Source organism: Lathyrus oleraceus, chromosome 3 (genome assembly GCF_024323335.1).
Source record: "Lathyrus oleraceus cultivar Zhongwan6 chromosome 3, CAAS_Psat_ZW6_1.0, whole genome shotgun sequence".
In the NCBI taxonomy this organism is placed as follows: domain Eukaryota; kingdom Viridiplantae; phylum Streptophyta; class Magnoliopsida; order Fabales; family Fabaceae; genus Lathyrus; species Lathyrus oleraceus.
The window spans coordinates 403,429,675-403,441,506 of NC_066581.1; the positions used below are offsets into that span (position 1 = coordinate 403,429,675).

An 11,832-nucleotide genomic window follows, 5' to 3' on the forward strand; every position below is an offset into this window, starting at 1 on the left:
GGGCGTAGGGCGCTAGTGGCGGCTTGTAGACAGCACTTGAGCACTTAGGCACGTCGCATCGGAGCAATCGGGCTATTCGCGGCGTTAATGAGGCGACGCCGATCCGGCGGCCGGCCGGCCTTCGGCCGAGCTATTATCGTTGTTCCCTTTTGGTCAGTGCCTATGATTTGAATTTTGAATTCGGAGATTGTAACTCTTCATGAGATGTTGCAAAGGCGAAACCATGCAACTGTTGGTGAAACATGCTGCAGGCCAACCATTATGATTATTGGAAAAGGGACATTGCTTCACAAAGGGTCGTTACCATGTGAAACAATGTCAACATGGCCTATAAAAGCATAAATCCGGATTCAGAATACAACATACAAAATCTGAAATCCTCTAAATAATTCCAGACGCTCTTCGCTGCATTCGGGTTTTCGCCGATCTTGCGCAAACTCGATAAGGCTGAATTATCCTGGGTATTCCTGCATCAGAACTCTAAGACAATCGAGAGTGCTTGAAATACTATAAGGAAAGTGTTGCGTTCACGATTCAAGCCTGGATCCCTTTAATCTTTCTGAAATTTCTAACAGTCTTATAATAGCTCAAATCATGGCCACCGACGCTTTTGTTTCAAGCATCAAACTGATGAACCAGGACCTTGTTAAGTTAGATCGTTTCGATGGAACAAACTATACCCGCTGGCAAGACAAAATGACATTTCTCCTGACCGCCCTGAAAATTCAATATGTCTTGGATCCTGATCTGGAGGCAATTCCATAACCAACTGAGAATGACACTGATGAAGTAAAAAAGGAGAGAAAGAAACGAAAAGAAGATGAACTGCTTTGCCGTGGACACATCTTGAACACATTATTTGATCGTCTCTATGATCTCTACACCAATACTGCATCCGCAAAGGAAATCTTGAACGCACTCGAATTCAAATTCAAGGCCGAAGAAGAAGGTACGAAAAGGTTTTTAATATCTAAATACTTTGATTTTAAGATGTTGGATTCCAAGCCGATTCTTGCACAAGTACACGAGTTACAGGTTCTCGTGAATAAAATAAAAGTCGTGAAAATTGACATTCCTGAAGCATTCCAAGTCAGTGCAATAATAGCAAAATTGCCACCTTCGTAGAAAGGATACAGAAAGAAATTGCTGCATAGTTCTGAGGACTTTTCTTTGGAGAAACTTCAGAAACACCTTCGTATCGAGGAGGAAGTGAAGGATCGAGAAAAAACTGAGTCTGCTGGATTTGCTAAAGCAAATGTTGTTGCCGCTAAAGGAAAGAAAAAATATGATGGCATGAAAAACCATCTCGGCCCAAGGAATGAACACAACAAGTTCAAAAAAATTGGCGGACCAAAAGGTACTAAAAATGGTTCTTATGTATGTGGCAAACCCGGACATTATGCTCGAGATTGCAGGCACAATAAGTCCAAAAATGAGGGCAATGTTGTTCATGCCGATGACGACATAATCGCTACGGTAAGCAAAATTATGGCAATCAAAGGCAAAGTGCAAGGATGGTGGTATGACACATGTGCAACTGTGCATGTATCTTATGATAAAACAACATTCAAAACCTATACCGAAGTCAATGATGGACAAGAAGTGCAAATGGGAAATGAAGTGCGATCTAAAGTCGTTGGAACAGGAACCGTCGAACTCAACTTCACTTCCGGAAAGAAAGTCACTCTTGTTAATGTGCTTCATGTTCCTGATATGAATAGAAACCTTGTTAGTGGGGACTTATTGGGAAAACCGGGTATTAAATCTGTATATGAATCGGGCAAATTAATATTGACCCGTAATGGTATATTTGTAGGAAAAGGATATTCCGCTGAAGGAATGATCAAAGTTTGTACTACCGACAATATTATTAATGAAATTTCTAATTCTGCTTATATGCTTGAATCGTCTTCTTTATGGCACTCTAGATTGGCAAATATTGGTATTAGTACTATGAATAAACTAATTAAATCCGGTTTGATATCATGCAACATTCATGATTTCAGAAAATGTGAAATATGTGTTAAATCAAAAATGATAAAGAAACATTTCAAAAGTGTTGAAAGAAAAACAAACGTGGTAGATCTTGTGCATTCTGATTTGTGTGAATTTAATGGTATGTTGACCCGTGGGGGAAACCGTTATTTTATAACGTTTATCGATGATTTCTCTAGGTTCACACATGTATATCTCTTAAAGCATAAAGATGATGCTTTTAATGCCTTTAAGACATATAAAGCAGAAGTAGAAAATCAATTAAGTACAACTATAAAAGTAATTAGGAGCGATAGAGGCGGAGAATATTTCTCAGCAGAACTTGATGCATATTGTGAAGAATATGGCATCATACACGAATGTTCTGCGCCCCGCACACCACAACAAAATGGCATGGCCGAAAGAAAAAATAGAACATATCAAGAGATGATAAATGCTATGTTAATGCATTCAGAATTACCATTTAATTTATGGGGTGAAGCACTATTGTCCGCATGTGCGACCCTTGGTGAAGCAATGTCCCTTTTCCAATAATCATAATGGTTGGCCTGCAGCATGTTTCACCAACAGTTGCATGGTTTCGCCTTTGCAACATCTCATGAAGAGTTACAATCTCCGAATTCAAAATTCAAATCGTCGCAGCGGCGCCGCCTCATTAACGCCGCGAATAGCCCGATTGCTTTGATGCGACGTGCTCAAGTGCTTAAGTGCCGTCTACAAGCCGCCACTAGCTCCCTACACCCACGGACCCGGTCCCGGAGTCGGTGTCGCCGGTGGCGACACCGACGAGTGGTTGTAAGCTTGGGACAAGTGGCATAATGTTTGGGACCACCATATGTGTTCATGTGGCACTTTATCCTCTTTTGTCCTTTTGTTGAGTTAATGATATTAACTCTTTATAAGGACTTGCAAAGTGAGTAAGTCTTTCAATGTGGGACTTTATCTCATGCATTTATTAGCATTAACTCACTTCCACCATTTGTCATTTTGGAACACACTTGTATTTAATAAATTACGACATTTTTAGCCTATTAATCATTCTTGCGTGAATCAGAATAATATAGGTGGTTTCTAAAATTGAGAGACTGTTAACTAAGCTTTGCATAGCCATTAGTACTTTTATCAATTCAAATGGATTGCGTGTTTGTGTTTTGACCGATATAAGAGAAGCACCCATTAATTAATTGTGTTTGCTTACATACCAGAAGTTATATATATATATATATATATATATATATATATATATATATATATATATATATATATATATATATATATAGAGAGAGAGAGAGAGAATAATTGTATGGGTTTGAGCCGCAAAGTTTTCCTTATTTGTAAGTTTTCTTGTCATGTGGAGTTTTAAGATCCATATTAAGCATAAAAGATGAGATTGAGATGGATCAATAGAGAGTTAACATAATTGGACGCGGACAAACAAAATTATAAAGGAAATAAAGATGAGGAGAAAAGAAGCTGTTTTTAAAATAAAGAATTAAAAGTTAAAAATCATCTATGGAAAAAAATGATTTTTAAAATAGAGAGAATAAAAATTAAAAACCATCAAATTTGAAAGATCAAAAATACATTTAAGATTAATAGTAAAAATAGCTAACACAAAATTTTATCCACATCATATCATCATCCTCAAAAATACAATATCTAAAACAAGGATCGGATAAGGGTCAGATTAGATTGGATTTGGGTCTAGAAATTCAATCCGGTCCAAACCGTGGGTCTAGAAATTCAATCCGGTCCAAACCGTGGGTCTAGAATAGAAGTCAAATTTTGGCCATTTATTATCGGTTTTATAGATTTAAGGATTCATGGTTTGGCGATTTTCAAATCAGTTTGAACGGTGACTAATTTTAATTTATTTATTTTCTTTTTTCAAAGACCCATTTTAGTTTTTGACTATTTTTTCTTTATTTTATCCAATTTCTTGTTAGTTTTTAATTAAGTTTAAAATTGAGAACTATTAATTTATATAATTATGACTCTTTATGCTAAAAAATAAATTTTATTTCATTTTTATTTCAAATTAAATTTATTGATATATTCTTCATGATTTGTGAATTAAAAAACGACAGAATAAACTTCCAAAATATTACTTAAAATAAGAAAAATAAATAAATAATACAAACAATCTAGATCCAAACATTCACTAGAAATGTATTCTCTAAATTCACATACATTAAAAAATAATAAATAAATTAAATAAATGATAAGCACATAAAATTACAACAAATAACTTTCTTGTTTTCTTAGTGGATCATTCTTCAACCATCCATGTTCCCAACCAACAACAATATCATGCTTCAACCAAACACAACATTTAAAGAAGAGGATGTTAGATCATTAGCATAATCTCATTTTAACATTTATAAAAATAGATCTCGTTTTTCATCCTGGATTTTGTAAAAACTGAAAAATCTCTCGAGCTCTCTCTTTTCCATTCAAAACAAACATTGATCACTTTAGTTTCAAACCAAGACAACAACAACTCAAGATGAAATAAACATAAAGAAAGAAAAATGAGCTACCTGACGGAGGTGTGACAGATTCGAAACTAAATAAAGTTAAAATATAATGAATTTTATTAAATATTTTTATTAAAATCAAATTAATTATATAATTAATTCTATAATCAAACTAATTATATAATTATTTTTATTAAATTTTGTTGATTATTTGATTAAAAAAACAAAAATAAAATGATACAAAATAAATAATAATCGGATAAAAAATATCCAAAAAATTAAAATGACTGCACCAAAATGATCAGTATAAAATATACATTCGAAACACAGATAAATTTTGAAGTAAAAAATCCCGATTGAACAGGCTAAGACTGAGCACATCAGACTAAACTATGAGAATCGTATATTAATAAAACTGTCGTCTGCAAATTCGATTTTGAAATTTTACGCTCGTTAATTTTACGCTCATTTGAGGATCAGATCAATCGATTTGTTTGCATATTTCAAAAATTTATTCCGATAATCTTGAATTGCTTTAAATAGATATATGGGACGATGAAAATGCATGAAATACAATTTACTCACTTCAAAATAACTGAATATCGACTTTTACTGAACTAATAATGTCTAACTAAACTATGATACAAATGCTTCGATCAATAAATTATTTAACATAAAATTAGGATATGACACGGGTATGAATCCACTTGATTTATTTTCTGGCATAACCTGATATACTATACTTCATGAAGTCTAAAAATGTTTTGTGCCGACATTATATAAACGTAAGTGGAACCAGTGATGCTATTTCTAACAACAAGATAAAACTCACCAACCAAAAGCATCACGATTACATATATCTCATAAAGTGCTTTCCACTATTCTCACCAGCCGCACTAAGACAACACTATCATCATGATATCTCTCTTTACACATCATTTACTTACGAAGACACACTCACTATATAGAGTGGTATTAGTGTATCACACTACGAGTTAAACTTAAACATGAGAAGAACACAAATTGATGATAATGATTTTGGGAAAAATCATTTTCCCATGCTTAAGCTATTAGATTCATCTCTGAGGCTCTTTGCAGTTCCTCTCTCTATAGCAACGATTTGGATTACTGTCACTAATAAGGAAAACAACCCTAGCTATGGAACACTCAAATATAGCAACCTTTCTGGTCTCAAGTAAGAAAACTACATTAACTCTTATCTTTTGTTTCTTTGATTATTATCAGTTGTGTCATGGTTTATATTTATGCAGGTATATGGTTTTTGTAAGTGCTCTTTGTGCTAGTTATGCTATTGTTGCTGCAGTTTGCACATGGGTTAGATATCTAGTAACCAAAGCATGGATTTTGTTTATATCTGATCAGGTTTGATGATTGTTTCTCATCCTTTAATATTAATAACACCGAATAGGGAAACATACTTATTTGTTCAATGTCTTTGTGAAAATGTTTCAACAGGTTGTAGCCTATTTAATGGTTACATCAATTGCTGCAACCATGGAGATATATTACCTGGCTTATAATGGTGCCAAGGAAGATTCTTGGAGTCAAGCCTGCAGTTCATATGGCAAATTTTGCAGCAAAGTAAAGCTGGCTTTGATCTTCCATATGATTACTTTTGCATGTTTCTTTGTTTTAGCTGTGATTTCTGCTTTTAGAGCCTTCAGTGTTTTTGATCCTCCATCTGTCAATTCTCAATATGTGCATGAACAGACTATAAATCAATAGTATTTTCATTTTTGCTTTTCCAAATTCGATGTAATTAATTATAGAGTTTACTTTCTCAAATATAAAAACCATGTGATTTTGATCCTACATAGACAAAAATGTTACAATGTCATGTTAAACCTCAAGCCTAAGTTTTGAATTCAAAACAACATACATTCATCTTTATTTCAATTGTATTCAAATATTGCAATACAATTAGAAAATTCATAAAAGTTACAAAAATGACATTTGCATTACTTTGAAGAGTTTTGTTACATTCATTGAACATAAACCAAATATTTACAAATTAAAAACCTAACAACAACTAAGGCCTATTGTTAAGTCTTCAAAGCTCCAAAGTTGCTTCCAATTTCTTCATCATCAAGTTATCTCCAAGTTGCATCCTTGCTTCATCACCAAGCCACCTTGAAACCATTCCATTCCTCTTTGGATCCACCACTATGCCGTGTCTTGACCATCATCAATGAAACCTAACACCAAAGGAAGAAAATTGGTTCAAAGTTCCAACCAAACAAGGATAGGCAATACAAGAATGACCTATGGCCTAAACAAAATTATGCAGCATGCACTCACATGGCACCACACGCAACAAGGACAATGGAGACCAATACAACTTTCATCAAAAGTTTTGTAAATGGTTTACAACACAATTACTGCAGCAATCACACACCAAGGCCATGACAAAATAAACTTATTCAAACAAGTTAGGCAATGCAATATGTCAAAACAAGTTATGCAGCATACACAAAATTACACAACCCATTGCAGTAAAAAAAAATCACGCAACAAAAATTCAAGTTTTCACACAACTTTTGTTACTGCAATAAAAGTGGAAGGTAAAGGCAATATCAATAAACTTAAAAACAAACAAAATCCAAAAAGCAACTCAGTCATAACAAGTAGCACATGGTGCACGAATTTTCCTCACCCACTCACTCCCAAATCCCACCATGGTTGCAGCAATTGATGTGAATTTTCCAACAGCAATTGATTGGTTGTAATTTTTTGAGATTTTAGTTATTATTGGAGTTAGGGTTTATTTCTGTTTGGGTTCGTTTCAAGGGATTAGAGTAGTTATTTGGGGATTTTGGACACAAATTTGAGTTCAGGAGGTAGAAAAACCCTAGGAGGGAGTTCTGTCTAAACTCCGGGGGCACAGCCGCCGTGCACATTCATGTGCACCGCCGCAGACCTTCATAGGTTCCGCCGCCTCAGATTCTCCACCACTCATATGTTCATATGTGTTTGTGTTTTTGTTCAGAGAGTTAGAGAGAGGTATGAATTGAAGAGGCAGAAAAACAAGTGTGAAATGAATTTCTCTCTCTCATTCACATGTTAATTGCTTTTCCTTCCTCCGTCCGCTGATTGCCATGTGGCTGAGTCCTGATCTTTGGATCAGTTGACTCAGATAATCAACATAGTATCTCATGTGTCGCTTACCACCGTGTACCATCAAGTATTGGTCCTTGGATCATTCTGACTCACCCTTGGTATAACAATCCAACGTGTGTGATGCTTTTCTCCAATCTGGTGGACTCTGTTAAATCAACTCTTTGACTCTAGATTCAGCCTTCTCTTGGGGTCTTTTGGGCTTTGACCCAGCGCCCTTTGGGGCCTTACTCCGCGCATTTACTTAAACACCCCTCATGTTTGGCCCTTTTAATCCACTTCCCTTTGTTTTATTATTATTATTATTACTATTATTTTGTCTTATTTATTTATTATTTTTTTCTTCAATTGTAAGATAATAATTATGTGTTATTATGTTTGTAATATTGTATTATATCTTTTTTATTTTATTTTTTTGTATATATTTGATTGTAAATACTAATATTTATTTATTGTAACAAATGCTTGTCATATTTATTTTTCTTAGGTCATTTAAGTTATGACTAATAAAAGAAAGACTTTAATTTTAAATTTAAATTATTTAAAAATATAATAAAAAATCAATCTCACTCTTATTTGTAAATAATAATCACTTTTTTTAAAAATTAAATTCACTCTTAAACCAAAAAGCCAAAAACAATTTCTCACCGCAATTTCAATTCAAATCATTTCAAACCAAAAATAAATCATTTTTTTCATTTTGTTTTGCAATGCAAATCAAGCCTCAATCAACATCAAGCATTATACTTTCTCGGGGTAAATTCTAACACAGAAGCAATCAATTACGTAGAACATGATAATAATCATATATTACATAATATTACAAGGATTATACTTCCTACCTTGAAGGTATCGAACCCTAAGGGGTTATCCCAAATCCCCCAATTGGATCTACGATCAAAATACATAACAAAAACAAAAACAATAACAATTCAAGCAAGAACACATCATAGCTCAAAAATCATAGAAATGAAAAATTAGGGAAAACCCAACAAAAATTCTAAAAGGCGTTGATAGGAGGGTAAAGAACTCTAACTATCCCGTAAGCCAGCGGCCACCTCAAACTTTCCTCTAATCACACCAAAAACCCAATTCTCCTATTTAATTAATTATACTATTATTGAAATTAAATAAATATTTAACTCAAAAATTATTTAATTAGGAAAATATTTGTATTCTACTATTTTATCTTGTCACCAAATAATTAATTATTTCTAATTATCTTCAACAACCCTAATAATAATATTTATCTAATCTCCAATCTCATAACCCCGGTAATTAATAAATTACCAAAATATCCATATGCTCAAAAAACACAATAAAATTTAATTTAATAAATAAATAAAATACTCTAATTATAAGTTGGGTTTTACAAAGTTTACCCAAGTGAATCGTGAAAAATCATCAACAACTACATAGGCATACATTTTCCCACCACGGCTCTCGACCTGCATAGGCCCCATTAAGTCCATATGAATAAGTTCCAGAACATTTAAAGTGGTCTGATGTTGTAACTTAGGATGTGACGTTTTGGTTTGCTTCCCAATTTGACACTCACCATAGTCTTTAACTTCTTCAATCTTGAGCTTAGGAATACCTCTGATGGCTTCTTTTGATACAATCTTTTTCATGCCTTTTAGATGTAGATGTCCAAGTTTTTGATGCCACGGGATGACTTAATCTTCTTTGGATATCAAGCATGTGGAAGAGTGGTTAATTTCTTGAGATGTCCACAAGTAGCAGTTGTGCTTAGACCTGACTCCCCTCACCAGAACTTCATTTTTCTCATCACTGACCAAACACTCGGATTTTGTGAAATTAACTTTAAGACCCGCATCACATAGTTGACTGATACTAATCAAATTAGCAGTCATACCTTTTACCAACAAGACATTATTAAGACTCAGGAGTCCTGTACAGGCTAGTTTTCCAACTTCTTTAATTTCATCTTTAACCCCATCTCCAAAAGTGACATAACCAGTTGAGTAGGACTTGATGTTATCCAAGAACTTCTTGACACTTGTCATGTGTCTAGAACATCCACTATCAAAATACCAGTCTTCTCGAGCTAAAGCTCTAACAGAGATGTGAGCCATGAGACGAGTGCTGGCAGGCTTGGGTATCCACGCTTTTCTAGTGTTAGTTACCTTTTGATTAGCCCTGGGTTGTGTTGGATACCTAGGATAGCCATACAGTTTGAACCCAAAAGGCTTTATATGACCATATTTTCCATAGTAATGACATCTCCAGTGCAATAACTTGCCTCCAGTTTGAGTATTTTGATGTCTGACACGATGTTGAGTCAGATGTTTAGACATTACAGGCTCAGGCTCCCTTTTAAGAAGAACAAATTTGGCCATAAAGCTTTCTCCTTGTTTGTCCAGAGATTGATAATTAAAACCAATCCCCCTCAGATCTCCAACCACTTTTCTAGCTTTAAAAACTTCATCTAACACATTAGATCCCTTGTTCGGCATTCTTACAACCTTTGTCATGTTATCAAGTTTGGAAGTCAACAATATCACCTCATCTTGAAGATTAGAGATGGTAGATTCATATCTTTCTTTTTCAGCCTGCAGATGAGATATAATTTTCTTCTATTTTTCTCCCAGCTGACACACTTCTTCACTTCTGATGCACAGTTCTCTGTAGGAGGCAGTCATTTCCTCATAGGATACTTCTTTATCACATGAATCTTTATCAGATTTATATCTTCCAGTTAAAGCAGTTACATGTTTAGGAGCTTCATCCTCAAGTTCACTTTCAGATTTATCATCATCAGACCAAGAGACATATAACTCATTTTTTGTTTCTTGAGATATGTAGGACATTCTTCTCTAATGTGTCCAAATCCTTCATACCCATGACATTGAATGCCTTTACCTTGATTGGATCTCTCTTCAGTTCTTGCTCTTTTCTGAAAGTCATTATTATTCCTGATGTCACATGGAATGTTCTTGACATTTATTCTTGACTTCCTGTCGATTCTTTTTAGCACCTTGTTGAATTATCTTCCAAGTAGTACAATAGCATTAGTCATTCCTTCATAAATATTCAAGTAACATTGGTCTTCTTCATCTACAGTGTTGGATACAAAAGTTATGCTCTTGTTTTTCTTTTCAGATCTGTCACTAATACCCAATTCAAAAGTTTGGAGAGACCTAATAAGTTCATCTACTCTCATGGTGATGATTTCTTGAGCTTCTTCAATGGTTGTGACCTTCATATCAAATTTCTTAGGTAGGGAACTAAGAATTTTTCTAACTAGTTTTTCTTTTGACATATTTTCTCCCAAGGCACTAGATGAATTATCTATTTCAAGAATACTCATGTGAAACTCATGAATATTCTCATCATCTTTCATCTTTATATTCTAAAATCTGGTAGTGAGGAGCTGAAGTCTAGACATATTCACTTTAGATGTGCCTTCATGAGTAGTTCTGAGGATTTCCCATGCATCTTTAGCTACAGTACAGATGTTTATCAACCTGAATATGTTTTTGTCAACACCAATTAATAAAGCATTCAAAGCTTTGGAGTTTCTAAGAGCCAATTCATCTTCTTCCTTAGACCAGTCCTCTTCAGGCTTCAAATCAGCAGTAGCCTTCCCATATTTGTCGTTCACGATAGGATGTTCCCATATCTTAATGACAGCTTTCCAGGTCTTGCTATCCATAGATTTTAGGAATACCACCATCCTTGCCTTCCAATAGTCATAGTTGGATCCATCTAAGATTAAGTGTCTTTTAATAAATCCTTTTTCCTTATCCATGGTACCAAAAACTATCTTCCCCTAATCTCACCCAAAAACAGAGCAGGGTGCCTGCTCTGATACCAATTGAAATTCTGGTATGCAGATCCCAGATGTCGTACATGATATCATGACACCAGGGTCAGCATATTGTCACACCACAAACAATATTAGGATTTAAATAAAAGCACGAAAGAAAATAACACAAGCAGTTGTTAACCCATTTCGGTGCAATGTCACCTACATCTATGGGCTACCAATCCAGGAAGGAAATCCATTATCACTGAATTAGTTCAAAGTTCTAAACAACCTAAGGTTTTACATACTTCTCACCTAATCTCTACCCGTGAATGTTTCTATCTAAGACTCTCCTAGATATGAGACCCCTCTCACTTCCCTTTAACCATACAACAAAGACAACAACTTATATCAGAAAACACAATCCACTCTTGCTTAAAAGCTTTTGAGGGATTG

The 11,832-nt window shown here is 34.5% G+C and overlaps 1 protein-coding gene and 1 long non-coding RNA gene across 2 annotated transcripts; one reads left to right on the forward strand and one right to left on the reverse strand.

Annotated features, from left to right (window-relative positions):
• The first annotated feature begins 5,308 nt into the window (after positions 1-5,308).
• LOC127127949 (CASP-like protein 2D1) lies at positions 5,309-6,305 on the forward strand. The gene is made up of 3 exons (XM_051057213.1): positions 5,309-5,667; positions 5,744-5,855; positions 5,949-6,305. Exons 1-3 carry the CDS (start codon positions 5,480-5,482, stop codon positions 6,216-6,218), a joined length of 570 nt encoding a protein of 189 aa, XP_050913170.1. The 5' UTR covers positions 5,309-5,479; the 3' UTR covers positions 6,219-6,305.
• Positions 6,306-6,429: 124 nt separating this feature from the next.
• LOC127127950 (uncharacterized) lies at positions 6,430-7,689 on the reverse strand. The gene is made up of 2 exons (XR_007805562.1): positions 7,147-7,689; positions 6,430-6,688 (listed from the first exon to the last, which is right to left on the reverse strand). It is a non-coding gene; the product is annotated as an uncharacterized LOC127127950 (long non-coding RNA).
• Between the last annotated feature and the right edge of the window lie 4,143 nt (positions 7,690-11,832).